The sequence below is a fragment of the Camelus bactrianus genome, chromosome 7 (assembly GCF_048773025.1).
Source record: "Camelus bactrianus isolate YW-2024 breed Bactrian camel chromosome 7, ASM4877302v1, whole genome shotgun sequence".
NCBI classification, from domain to species: domain Eukaryota; kingdom Metazoa; phylum Chordata; class Mammalia; order Artiodactyla; family Camelidae; genus Camelus; species Camelus bactrianus.
Window position 1 is genome coordinate 11,271,026 of NC_133545.1, and position 14,687 is coordinate 11,285,712.

Here is a 14,687-nt window from a genome sequence, read left to right on the forward strand (position 1 = left end):
AGGTCTACAAGTTACTCAACCCTCCATACTCTGGTCTACACAATATGGCGGAGGAAAATACACGGGCCTCGGACTCATGCAGAAATGAGTCCAAACTTTGCTTTTACAATTTATTAGCTGTTTGACCTTGGTCAAGTTACTTCTCTTTTTTTCTTCTAACCTTCCATTCTTTCATTTATTCATTCATTCTTTCATTATATACATTCCACAAGTATTGATTGGAGCCTTTCTTCCCTATGTGCCCAGGATTTTCTTCCTTCACTCCGTAATAACAACCATACTTATCTTGCCAAGTTCTTAAAAATAATACATTGGCATCTGGCATCTAGCAAGACTAACAGTCTGATCACGTATTAGGTCTGTAGCAACAATGGCCTTACTCTGCGGTGGCAATGGCCATGGAGTAGCCATACAGACTGTGGACATCGTAATGCTTGCCCCAGTGCTGCACTGCATCCATGCAGAGGCTCTTGCGGAACAGGTACCCATCCAGGACTCCTGGGACAAAGGAGGGATCAGTCAACGAGAGCCTAGGATGTTCATATCCATCCTTAGGAGTTCAAAATACCAGCTATGCATTCCCATTTCAATCAGATTAGCCACCAGCACTTACTGGGAGTGAAAGGGGGATAATTTAGATTGCTTGTGGAGCATCCTGAAACCGAACCATCAACGAAGTTGGCAACTTCATTCATATCCTGCAAGACGAAGGGCAGAAACTATTAAGGAAAAGTAACGTGTCTTCGTATGTTGTACTGATGGTGTCTTTTTTTTTTTTTTTTTTGAGGACTCAGAAAAATAACTACAGGTATTTCTTTTTTTCAGGAGGTTCTTATGTAATGGTGAGAAACAGGTGTTCCTGCCCTGTCTTATCTACCCATCGAAGGTTTTTTGGAGAAGGGTCTTAAAATCCCTTCAAAATGATATATGTCTATCATTATTGAAAATGAAAAATTTCCAAAGACATCAGGTGAGAAAAATTTCCAATTTATATGATCCCCTATATATCAACTTATACATTCTCTAAATATCCAAACATAGCTATGAGTGCACCCACGCGCAAATGCACACACGTGCGCAAGCATACGCAGAGAGGGTGAGGGCAAGCGTGCCCCAACGGGCCTGCAAGGGCTCTGGGAAGATGCAAACCAAAACGCTGACGGCAGATGTCTGGCTGATATCATTTCAGGGCTCCTCATCTTTTTAGCTCTTCATACTGTTTGAATGTTCTACCTTCCTTCTATAAATAGAAAAGAAGTTCAACCCTAGAGCTCCCTAAATTGTGCTGAACACCTGATGCTTTGCGTTTGTTTTCATTTGACACCATGTGAGACATTTGTCCTCACTGTGGCCACAACTCTGTCATGCACCTGAGTACTTGGGCTCTGATCAGTTTGTCCAACACGTGCAGGTGGAAGAGCTCTGAACTGGCAACTGAACAATTCATGTACTTTGTGACAACATAAGGAGTACATGATCTATTTTCACTTCAGCTCATTCATTTGTAAAAGGAGAGCTAGACTCAGGAAAAAACCAGATTTACAAGTTCACTTCCACTTCTAACAACTGGCGTGTGTGTGTGTGTGTGTGTGTGTGTGTGTTTAATTGAAGTATAGTCAGTTTACAATGTTGCATCCCTTTCTGGTTTACAGCATAATGTTTCAGTCATACACATACATACATATATTTGTTTTCATATTCTTTTTCATTATAGGTTACTATAAGATATTGAATATAGTTCCCTGTGCTATACAGTATAAACTTGTTGTTTATTTTACATAATGGTAGTTAGTATCGAGATCTGCAGATACAATCTGATTTTAATTCTAAGCTACATGTTTTGGTAGGATTATTTGAATAGTAAGAGAGGGAATACTTAGAATTATTGCTGTATTTGCTTTCCTCAACCCCCCTTCCCCCACATGCTCCATGACTCAATGATAGAGATCTACCCAGTCACCCAGTAATCAGAATGTTAAGAACTCACAATCCAGATTCCATTAAACTCCACTTGATTGTGGAAAAGCTCAAATTCATTTGTCCACCAAGCAGTACACTGGGGATTAGTGAAATCAGGAAACACAGTTTTTCCAGGCCAGACCTGCAGGAGGAAAGGAAAACCATCAATCGGAGGAAGTTAAATAAATACTGAGAGAAACAGAGCACTTTGCGAAGAAATTCCCAACACGACCACGGCAGCAGCGGTGCCCAGGCGCAGATCCTCTTTGCTTAGGAACGTGAAGTGGTGCAAACACTCAGAACGAACGTCAGGAGGAGTCAAACGGTCACTTGAGGACACTGCGCACTCAGGTCAGCAGAGGTATTAGCAGTGAACCAGCAGGTAACATCTCCATGGAAAACAGAGAGAAATAAGTTTGAGAAAGAAGTAGTCAGACTTGTCAAATACTGCGGAGAAACTGAGTAAGAAGAGGAAAGAAACCGTCCCACTGGACTTGCCAGTTAGGAGGTAACTGGTGCCGGGTGTCAGAGCAGCATCGTGGAGTGATGGGGGAAGACGGAGACTGCAGGCCGTGGGAGAGCGAATGGGGGGGAGAGGAGGTGGGCGGTCGGCATGCAGGCTATTGTTTAAAGGCCCTCTGCTGTGAAGGCAAAGTAAAGGCTAGGATGGCTGGTAGGCATCTGGGGGTGAAAGAACAAGGGCAAGCTGATACCCAGCACATATAAGGCACCTGAAAATGTAATTACACACACACACACACACACACACACACACACACACTGCCACAGCCCATCCACCAGCCCCCAGCTTCCCCATGGAGTTACCTCCCCAATGAGTGGAGTGACTCCATCTGATGCATTCACCCAGATCTTCACATCGGAACCCCTGTCATATGGGCCATAGGGACTGCTTAGGGAAGAGTTGTTGGAGATGGCTGGATCCTAAGAAGGGGAAAAAATACAGTGAAGGACCTAGCTTTCAGCAAGAGGCACTGGAAGGAGATTAGGAATTAAGGGATGAGGGAGAGGGAGGCGGGTGTAATGACAAGGAAGAACAAGTACCTGATCTGGGGGGAAGAGGGGTGGCACATACCACAATGATGACCAGTTTCTGTCCATTACTGTGTAACTCCTTCGCAAACTCAGGGAAGCCCTTAAAATTTACTGGGTCATAAGTGAAGTCCTTCCTCGCATCCATGTAGTCAATATCAGCATGCTGAACATCCTGGAAGAACACACAGCGTCTACAGGTTATGACCCCACCCCTGGAACCAGATGGACCGCATCACCCTACCTTGCTGCCTGGCCTTCCGGCATTACAATCCAATCTACCAAACAAACCACAGCAATTAGGAAAAATCGCTAAGGTCATCAAAACATATCCATGACCCAAATCCTACCCCATCCACAAGGCAAAGGGGAGAAAGGATTCTCTCCACGTCTTCTCCCTCAGTTTACTTCCCCACATTTTGTTTTGCTGCTTTTCTCCTTCACGCCTTCTTTGGCATTTATTCTTTCCTAATTTTACTTGTATGAAAATAAGGGAGTCCAAAATCAAACTGACTCTTGCTCTAGGACCTAAGTGTCTGCCTGCAAGGGCACGGGGTAGGGGAGAGAAAGGACTATTCCAGACACCATTGGGCTTTTCTGTCTGCAGCTCTTGTAAAACCTCACTGCCCATTGTATAATAGACACTTTTAAATTTAGCCACTTAAAATACAAAAATATTTTATTACATGTTTGTACTGTATCCTTTTGTTCACCTAAACTAGGGAAAGAAATGTTTTGAGAACTCAAATAAAAATGCATTATATAAAATATAATCAACACAGTAAGCATAAGAAATTTTTACTAATAAAACATGTAATAAGAAAAATAGAGACAAAACCAGATTGCCTCGGAACCCCATAACTGTGGTCTCTGAGTACAGTTTCCGACTAAAAAGGACCAGTTTCTTGAAGGAATGGTTGGCCCAACAAAAAAGTCTAGCATTCTGAATATATACAAGTATTTTGATATATATTTTTAAAAACTCAAGATGAGACAGTGTGAGTAGTCGCTCTTATTGCCTGCTTAAGCACAGCTGCTTATACTGGGAATAGGCAGTATTCTCAGTAAAACCAAGAAATTCTTTTATTTTTTTGGAGGATTTTTTGAAGCCTTACTTACGTAAGGGAGCTGCGCTGCACGGTTTCTGTTCACGACTTCTTTCATGTTATCTAGGGTCCCATAATCATAACGACTGAGATGAAACCCAAGTGCCCAGTATGAGGGGAGGGCTGGCCGTCCAATGAGCTGAAAGAATTACGCAGAGTGAAAGTTAGCAAGTGATCTATTAAAAATAAAGCTTTTTCTAAGCTTTAGTTTAGGGGCACAAAGCATATCCCACTTTCCCACACTATTTCATTAACAATAGAATGCTAGTCTCTTTTCTTAGCATCTTTCTGTGAATCATTGAGGGTAGGGTCAATTTGTTAATAGCACGCTTATAACAGCTGCTTAGAATAGCATATTTTTACGAGTCACACTTGTATGTTAAATTTACTTTTCTTTGTGCTGTTTAGGGCTTCCTTGATACTGTAAGTTTACCTCTAGGTACTCCTGGACAACTTGCTCTGGAGTGCTTCCCAAGAACACATAGAAGTCGAGAATGCCCCCAATGGTACGGTAAGTGAGAGCTGGGGTAGGCTGGAGGGCGACCTCTTGAAAGATTAAAAATGAAGAAAATAAACATTAGAATTTATTCTAGAGTAATAATGACCAAGTTTTAGACCGGAGGACCCCCAATCATCTGAACTTTAATGAAATGATTCTAATGCCTCAGATTTTGTATACCAAGGGACAGACTCTGATGGCCAAAGTCCACCCTCCCAGCACAAGAGAGTCAAGCATTTGTTCTCTGACAAATTTCAGTAACTTGTGACTGGAGTGTCTTAACTGCTGTGTCAGGATTTCGTGAAAAAGCAATCAGTTTCATGAAAGGGTCCAGAATAAGCCATCATGGCATAAAAATTATTGTAAGCTGAAGACATTTGAAATCTGAAATCCCTTATGAGCCTAAAAGCAGAGTCTCCCATCAGAACTCAACTGCCATAAACTCCCACCCCTGAAGCAAAACTAATCTTCTTGGAGACAATAAATTGACACCACGCCCAACCAGACACAGTCACAAGAATATCTGGTCTCCCAATTATCCTCCTAAGGGCTCACGGATCTTTCCAAAAAGTCATCTGTTTTCTCATGAAATGCCCTTATTCCTCCCACCTCTTCTAAGAAGTCATTTGTTTCATCCTAAGTGCCTTTCTCTGCCTCCCCATTAGGATGCAAAATAAGCCCCAAATTCTAACCACCCTTTGAGTTACTCTTCACTGAGCACTCCTGTGTGTGTGCCTGTTGCACATGTAAATAAACTCCGTCTTTTCTCTTGCTAATCTGCCTTTTGTTCACAGGCTCCCAAATACCAAACCTAAGAGGGTAGAGAAAAATTTTTCTTTGGTGACATTCACTACTACAGAACACGCTGTGCCCACCCAACATCCCATCATTACTGCAGGAATGTAACCCAAGCAACAGAGAACATACAAGGCCCTAAGCTATGGTTCATTCCTAAAGGGCTCTGTTCCTTTTATCATTACGCTGTAAGAAAGGGACTGAAAATTGTTCTCGTACACATTTTTCATGAATATTCCTTTAGTTTTTTACCCATGGCATTGCTGTTCATCAGAAACACTCCAAAGGACAATCCACTAGCATCTTCAAGGCACAGGAAGAATGTCTGTGCACCATACAAGTTAGTTCCATCCTGCAGAAAGACAATTAAGAACCAAAAATCTACAATCTAATAGTCCAAACCCCACATGGCCAGAAATAGCTTAGGAAATCGGTGTTAATCATGTGAGTAATTGACAAGGAACTCATGGTCAAAGAAGACACAAACTGTTAACATAAGGGCTATATTTCATTGATGTTAATCAAATGAATTAGTATTTTCTGACAGAATGAGCCAGATATGATCATGGGTCTAACAGAAATGTGAGAGCTTGGGATATGTTAGGACGCGGGTGAACAGGAGGTTTGAAACTGTAGTCCAAAAAAGCTCTTCTCTCAGAGCCTTGTCTTGAACTTGTCTCAAAGAAGCCTGACCTAACCATCTGCAAAGCTCCACCAAACCTTAGTATAAATGAGGCACCTTCCTAATTTGCACCTCGATGGCGCTGCACTTGAGATACCTGGTCATCTAGTCTTTACAGCAGCATGTATTAGAACTTCAGCTGGTCTTCTGGACTTCAGAACAGTAGTTCTCAACCTGTGCTGCATCCCACCCCGATTAAAACACAATCCCTGGGGAGAGAAGTGGGCACTGACAGTTTGTTAAATTTCCCCAGGTGATTCCGACGTGTAGTCATGTTTGAGAACCACTGCTCAGGGACAGCATTTCTCAAAATTTGGTGCATATACAAATTACATAGGAACCTCATAGAGATGTGGATTCTAGTTTAGTAGTTAGAAAAGGATGCTGAGAGCCCACAGTTCTCACACAGCGGTGCCCATGCCGCCCACTCTGGGCGTGAGGATCTATGGCTCCTCATTACACAGTCATCACCAGCTATTCCATGTGAGCTGCTCTCACTCCACTCCTTTCCTGTTTTTCTGAGCCAGCATATGGTATCTAAGAAGGAGTGTGAGCCAGGGATTAGATCCTGTTTCTGTTCCTTACAAACTTATTTTATTTTTACATTGGACTATTTATTTGGCTTTCCTAAACCTCAGTTTCCTCAGTATTAAATGGCATGTATTAGACTTCTTTTTTCAGAGTTCTTTTGGTAAATAGAAATAACGTATATTAAAAACTCACTTGATAAATTATTCCTATAATCTCCTTTCATCTGGTCACTAGTTCTGCTTATCAGGAAAGTTGCCGAATGAGACTCGCATGTAGTATTGCTGAGTCTTGAAAATACCTCTGCTTTGGGTTTTAGCAGTTTTAACAGTTTTAACAAATCAAAACAAAAAACAAAAAGAAAAAGTAAAATAAAATAAAACAATAACAACAATAACAGAGCACTATCCCTTCTATTCTTTCACTGCCCCTAACGTTCTTCACACAAAGAATGATTAAATCAGAATTTTAGTTGACATGTTCTCCTGTTTTGCTGACAAACCTGGTAAATTGGTGATTTATAAAGGTCAACCTAAAACACAGAGATCATAATCAACTATTGTGCAGTCAATATTAGCAATGTTTTCTCCACAACTTGTTAGTTACTCAAAAGAAAAAAAAATCATGAAAAGTAGTTGGCATTTATTGAGCACTTTCTATGTGGCAGACACTCTTCGAGAGACTCTACGTGTATCAGCTCATGTCACTGCCATCACAACCCTATGAGGTAAGGATATTCCCCCATTTTACAGACGAGGAACTAAAGACACAGAGAGGTAACCTGCCCGGAACCACATGGCTGGTGAGTAGCAGCGCCTGAATTCAGACCCAGACAGCCTCACCCTAGCGTCCTACTCTTCCTCGATATACTGTCCTGCTAGGAGTGACCTTCAAGAATGAGGCTCTGACAGCCAGCGGGGAGGGGCCTTCCTGAAAGCTTACCCCAGTGGGGGCTGTGTCCCTGGCAAATATGGGCCAGGTCCTCCAGTTCATATCATGGCGGTACTGCTGGTGCACGTGCTCTCCCAGGCCGTACACGTTAGCACTGGGCAGTCGGGTGGACAGCTGCAGGAACTGATCCGCAAACAGGAGGGGCCCGATGCTTGAGTCAAACCTAGACACGGGTGGAAACACAGGAACAGGTGGGCAAGTGCAGGGGAGAGGAACTACGACTACTACTGCTTAGGAGTATTTCTTATATCTCAGTGACTCAGTACCCTCTGTTTAATTGGCGCCATTTGCCCTCCTATGACATTCTTCCATGGACATCAAGACATCAGGACTTCTTGAGGGCAGATACCATTTGGCACATTTCCTAGCTTTGCACCCTTGATACTACATCACATGACCAGGATACCATTCTTACTTTATCGTAGATGTTCCATAATTTCTGGTGGATACGTGTTAGATGGGTGGAGGAAAGAAAGGGAAAATAAGGAGGGAAAATGATCAAACAGAAGGAAGAAAGAGAAAAAGGACACAGCCCAGGGCCTGGCCTATAAAAAGTGCTTAGTAATGAAAAAGAGGAAGGAGGAGGCAGAGAAGGAGGAGGAGGAGGAGGTGAGGAGGAAAGAAGAAAGAAGGAAGGACAGCAAAAAAAGAGGATGTATCTGGAGGTGGATTTTCTTGTCCCCAACAGTGGGCACATAATCTTCACGAATATTTTTGAAATGACCCCTTCTTCAGGCTTGCAGACCTCCCTCTCCCATCGCCTTCATGCTCTGATCCCCAGGCACGTTTTCAAAACGTACAGGACCCGACTGTTGCTCCTTCTGAGCACTTTGATGCTAAATGGCTGCTTGGAGACCTCCACGTCATAGGTCAAGGGAGAAGCAGCACTTCCTTGGAAGGGCTGCACATGTTCATGGGGCACTTCGTATCGGTCCTTGTTTTGGTCAGTTAACTGTCCAGAGAGATTAGGAGAGAAAGTGAAAATGAAAACTTCTCTATTTTTTCTAAAATAGGAACATCCCTACCAACACCAGTGCTTCCCAACATCTGTGCTCATGGTCCCGCAACTTGGGCACCAGATGACATTATGTCTGAGGTAGATGTACACCTGATGTCACCACATGCAGACGTTTCCCACTTGGGTGTAAGTTAATCTTTGGGTAGAAATATACACTGGAAGTCTGCAGAGGTGGATTATCTCTAGAATTTTCAAAGCTGTGATAATTCTTTTTTTTCCCCCTCCCTACTGCATTTCACACAGTACCAAGGAAAAATAAATGAAAGCCACAGCTCACCAGAGGACTCTATAATGTATATTTAAGGAGTGATCACACTGAAAGAAGGCTATAGATGCCTTCAACATTCGGGTGGTAAGTAAGAACAGTGGCAGGAGAGAAAAACACCTCCGTTAGCAAATTCTTCTACTCTCCAGGAACTGCAGTCATCAGGTAGGGAACAGGAACCTCCCAAAAAAGACTTTAAAAAATAAACCAACTACAACCTTAAAGTGGAAGCGGTTAGACGTCTGGTATTCCGCTGTGAGAAGCACGTTGCTGACATCACTCCCAAACAGAGACGGAGAAGGCAACCTGTCCAACTGGGCTGTGAATCCTAGTTTGCAGAGGCAAAGGGTTTTCATAATTGGCTGTGTAAGTTTGCAAACAATAGCCACATAAAATTAAGCTTTATGTCCAAGGGGCTGGTCCCAAGAAGAGAGTGATTTTTCTCCTTGATGCCAAAGTAGATTCGAGAACTTGCTGAGGAGCAATGTCCTGCCTGCTGCTCCAGCTCTCGTCTGCAGTCTACAGAGCCAACCTCCTCCCTCAGGGCCACGTCTGCTCACCTGCACTTGTCTTCACAAGGTCGCCCTCCACTCGATAGCCGTGACTCTGAGAGTAGTAGCACCAGGGCACACTTATGGTTCCCTGAGGTTTCCAGCAGCAGCCACGCTGGTCACATGTGGCCTAAAATCAGAGATTAGTCAGAGTAACTCCTTTTATCTGTCAAATACTATCATTGAAAAATACAATTTGAGCTTGCGGTATCATTAACCTCATTTTACAAATAAGGGAACTGAGATTTAGAGAAATTGTGCTGAACCCCAGTCAATGCAGAGCTTGCACTCAAAACTAATTTTTCTGGCCTAAGTCCTTCCTTGTTACCCTTATCACATAACAATATAGGGACCCCAATGTATTCTATACCTGTTGTCACAATAAAACTGATAATTTATTTAGATATTCTAAGATACAATATAGTAATATCACCAGTAACCCAAAAGTACAAACAGAGCTTCATTAATATTGGTTTTGGCTTAAAAAAAAAAAAGACTTTGCAATCAACTTTTTTGTAAGCTTTGAAATCAAACAAACTCTGTTTTGACTTTTAAACATGTATATTCCCTATGTGTGCTTGTAATTCATATATTTTATATATATATATGTATATATATATATTTTCTCAACTCCTCCCAAGGCAGAAAGTAATAGTTTCTTGAAACACAAATAGATTCTAATTCTTACTTGAGAAAGGTACCTGCCTTATACTACAATTAATGACTGAGTCAAGTGGAGACTAAAATGAACACAATCTCTTTCTCAAAGCAACTAATTTGGGAGAAGCAATCAGGTTATATACAAAATAAGTACAAAGAAACCACTCCTGAGTGTAACTAATAGAACACGAGAGCAAAATTAATGGGTTGTGGCTCCCAAGATTAGATCACAGAGAGAGCGTCTCCTGTCTTGCTTGCCCTCTTTCACGTGCTTTGTTGGAGCCCTCGCTCTGGGAGAAGTGAGATATTGGATTGCAGAATGATCCACATGGTGAGGAAGTGAGGCTGGTCTCTGGCCAATAGCCAGCAAGGATCTGAGGCCCTCAGTCTGATAATCCTTGAGCAGCTGAATTCTGCTAATAATTACAATAAATGAACTTGCTAAGGATGATCCCACAATCCCAGCAGACACCTTGATTGCAGCCTTCCGAAAGACTGTAAGCCAAGAGCACCCGAATCCAGCAAGGCCAGATTTCTGACTGTAGAGACCGTGAGAAAATAATGTTGGTTGTATTAAGTCATTAAGTTTTGGGATAATTTGTTACACAGCTAGATAACTAACACTTCCTGCTACATTATTTTACAAATGAAGAAGCTCGGGCCACAGAGGTAAGGGTTTACAGGGGTGAAGTGATCTGCCAAAGGTCACTTTGTTAGTTATTGAAAAGACAAAGACCAAAACTTAGTTCACTTGCTTTCCATTTATAGTCTGGGTTGAGTATCTGCTGAGCAGATTTTCAGGAAGACAAGGCAATGCTTTGCAAACACAAGACAAAAAAAATTGCTTAGATATAGGAAACAATAAGATTTAATCAAATGCTAATTTTTATGCTAATAACCAATATTAAGGATGGAAATATGGTGCCCATCTGGTTTATATCGCTATGGAATCAAGCTTCACTGTGAACTCAACTCCATCAGCAGTTTTTGTTTTTTCCTTTCAAAACTCACTCAGATGAAACTTCAGTATAACAGGAAAAGAGAAAAGTGGTGAAGAGTGTTAAACAGCATGGTTTTTGTATGCTCTGCAGAGCTTAATAACTTCTTCATTGAACTGGAAAGGGCAAAGATCAAAGAGTGGCCACAGCAACAGGAAGAGGGAAGAGTCTTTTGGCCACTTGGAAACCCCAGGCTCTGCAGTGGAGCTCAGCAGTTATAAGGCGGGGAGGGGGAGCAGAACACGGGGCATAAAGACAAGAGAGTAAAGAGTATGTGAGACCCCAGAGAAGAGTTGTAGAGAGAAATGATGAAAAATGACATGAATAGGATCGAAGGCACACAAAAAGAATCAGATCCTACACACGAAATGCCCCATAAGTTGGGCGTGAAAATTACAATTTATGAAGAAATGACAAATATAATATAGAGTGTATAATTTCCAATACAGTATTGAGGGGAAAAAATACCAATGCAAGAAATAAGGAAAGAAAACATGTATATGGGAGGGGGTGGTGGAGCAGTACATAAAAAACAGAACACATGGAAAACACAAAATGAGACCTTAGAAAAAATTTTTTCATGTTAATTATCATATGGCTCAAACACTTAATTTAAAAGACTCAAGAATAATCAGATTGCAATTACAGAAATAAATTGAGCTGAAGCTGCTTCTAGGCGGCATACCCAAAATTTAAGCTCACAAAATCACTAAAAGTAGGGAAAACAGGTATGTGAGAAGAATGTTAACCCAAGGCCAATGTAGCTATAGTAACATCTGACAAATACACTTTAAGTAAATATCCATTATTAAGGAGACATAGAAGTAGAAATCCAAGAAAATGTATAGAAATAAATTTAGACCAAATAAGTTAATTATTATTATATTAGATCTTTTATTTTCTTCTTAAAGTTGTAATTTTTTCCTTTTTTTAACATTTAAACCTTAATCTCCCTGGAATTGTTTTTGAGATATGATGTAAAATAGAAGTGTAATATAGAAAGTTTTTGAGATATGGTGTAATGTAGAAATACAGAAATGTAATATAAGGGGGAAAAAGCTTGATTTCACTGAAATATACAGCTTCTGTTCACCAAGACAGTGTAAAATAGGTGAAGCCTCATAACAGAGGAAGATACTTGCAACAAGTACAATAATAAGTAAGAATTAGAATCCAGAATAACACAAACAAGAAACATGTACAAACCAAAGTGAGCTGAAAATAATTTTCTGCTAAGGTTACACATGCCTCGGAATGTGTGCATTATTGTGTCATTAGGAAGCAGCAGATCTAAGATTAAAAAATATATATCAGGACCTCAGCAACTGCAGCATCTATAAAAGATGGAAGGCAAAGTTGTAAGGGCAAAGGTGAACAGGGAAAAGGAAGGGCCCCGGGTGCCCTGAGAGCCAGCCTGAGCCAGGCAGCATTAGCCATCTCCTGCCCCTGGAGGGAGCAGGTGTGCACTGGGCCTTGTTCATTCAGCCCTGCCAACCATCCTATCCCCGGTGCTGGCTCCTCTAACCCTGTGCGCCTGCATCTTGTTCCGTTCTGTACTGTCCAGTGGCTCTCCAGTTTTTGTTTACTAACACCCACTCTGAGCAAAATCAGCATTTCTAAGTGGCTGCTTCAAAGGGCTGCAAGTTCTCTGACACATCCTCCCTCAGGAGGTGTGGTCTGTCACTCTTCCCGTTGAATCTGGGCTGGCATCTGACTGATCTGAGCAACAGAGTGCAACGAAGTGATGCCACATAGGTTCGCGGCCTTGTCTTTAGAGGACTGACAGCTTCATCTCTGTCTCTTGCAGCCCTGAGCTACCGTGGAAGAAGTCCAACTGCCCTGCCAAAGAGACCACCGAGAGGGACTCTGAGACCACATGGAAAGGGAGGGGGCACTGGTGAGGTCAGCCTGTAGCCTTCTTCACCAAGGTGCCAGGCCTGTGAGTGAAGCCATCTCAGACCCTCCAGACCGGGTCAGCCACCAACTCTATACCACCAAGTCATCCTAGTCAACACCACGTGGAACAGAAGAACCACCCAGCTGAACCCTGCCCACATCTCTGACCCATAAAATCAGGAGATATTACAAAATGATGGTTGTTTTAAGCCACTAAGTTTGGGGAATTCATTGTGTAAGAGTGAATAAATGGGGGGGGGGTTAGAAAGCAAAGGACTTGAGCTCTTTAATCAGGCTGGTGTTTTAGTCCAACTGGAGGGAGTGTGGAGCAGGTGAAGCAGCTGGGTTCACAGCTGCCCGACTCTTCTCAGGACAGCTCTACCACTGACCTGCAGGGAAGCCTAAAAGTATTGCATGCACTCATTCAAATGAACTAGATCCTGAATCCAAATATAAATACATTTTTTCACTATCCATTTCTATATCTCTTCTGCCCCCTGTTGTTACAGATAAAGGTGTCATTTTCTAAAATGCCAGGAGAACTTGATGCTCTGAACAAAAACATAGAATCAGAAAGTGTTGATACAAGGGCAGTAAGTGGAATGAGAAAAGGCAGCCCTTTTTCAAATAGTGGCCACAATTTTAGAAGCTGAAAAACACCTGATGATTTAAAAAAAAAAAAACTTCCAAATCACCTTCTCCTCATTAAAACACTACCTAGCTATTTTTATGTTCAGCAAATTTGAACAAGTGAGTGAATGAATGAAATTATGGACTATTGTATAATACACGCCCTTTGAATCAGGCTTGGAAACTTAACTTGGCCACTTTCTTCCATCCCGAAGGGAAGCCTGATAGCAAAGACTTTCAAAGGAAAATACCATCTCTGCAGTTCTTAGGATCCAGATTTCCTAGTCCTCAAAATTATGCTACAGTGAATATTCAGAGAACATCTGCCAGGACCTCAGAGGCTATTATTTAAAAAAATTTTTTTTTAATTGAAGTATAGTCAGTTTACAACGTTGTGTCAAAAGGCTACTATCTTGGGGGAGAGTATAGCTCAGTGGTAGAGTGCGGGCTTAACATGCACAAGGACCTGGGTCAATCCCCAGGACCTCTCCTAAAAATAAACATAAACTTAATTACCTCCCTCCCAGAAAAAAAAAAAAAAGAAAGAAAAAGATAACTATTAAAAAAAAAAAAAAAAGAAAGAAAGAAAGGCCACCATCTTCAAACCTTGTTAACCAGAGTTTAGCAGAGTTCTTGGCACTTGTTCAGTAGTTATTTGTTAATGAATAAATTTCTGTGAGCATACTGTCCCATTTCACTGATAAGGATTTGACAGTCTGCAAGAAAACGTGACTTAGTGATCAAGTCACAGAGTTTTTCAGAAACAAAGCCAGGACTAGACGCTAATACCTTGGCTCCCCTAAGATACGGCTGCCCAATGGCTACACTACCAATTCAAGGCATAAAACACAAACTTAAGTCTGTATTCAGGACTTCTCGGCTCGCCGCTCTTCCCAGGACAATAAAAGGGCTCTTAACTAATGCTGTGTGAACACAGAGTAACTTTGAGGGTGGAGACTTGTAACGACCTTGACAAAACGCAATACACTTGCTGATACATCATACAACTCGATCCATTAAACACACTGGGGTGAAAATGGAATTTGGAAAAAAGATGTCATCAGCCAATAAATAAATAATAAATAGGTAAGTACCAACT

The 14,687-nt window shown here is 41.7% G+C and overlaps 1 protein-coding gene across 1 annotated transcript in view; it reads right to left on the reverse strand.

The window, feature by feature from the left end:
* Window positions 1-14,687, reverse strand: part of LOC105063006 (maltase-glucoamylase) — a 161,940-nt gene that overhangs the window by 128,011 nt on the left and 19,242 nt on the right. The window contains exons 4-15 of the mRNA XM_074367873.1: window positions 9,414-9,534; window positions 9,072-9,181; window positions 8,371-8,522; window positions 7,562-7,733; window positions 5,662-5,761; window positions 4,549-4,661; window positions 4,129-4,254; window positions 3,053-3,184; window positions 2,785-2,901; window positions 1,988-2,101; window positions 614-698; window positions 381-498 (exon numbers count right to left, since the gene is read on the reverse strand). Coding sequence (XP_074223974.1) covers window positions 381-498; window positions 614-698; window positions 1,988-2,101; window positions 2,785-2,901; window positions 3,053-3,184; window positions 4,129-4,254; window positions 4,549-4,661; window positions 5,662-5,761; window positions 7,562-7,733; window positions 8,371-8,522; window positions 9,072-9,181; window positions 9,414-9,534 — 1,460 coding nt within the window. The remainder of the gene's footprint in view (window positions 1-380; window positions 499-613; window positions 699-1,987; window positions 2,102-2,784; window positions 2,902-3,052; window positions 3,185-4,128; window positions 4,255-4,548; window positions 4,662-5,661; window positions 5,762-7,561; window positions 7,734-8,370; window positions 8,523-9,071; window positions 9,182-9,413; window positions 9,535-14,687) is intronic.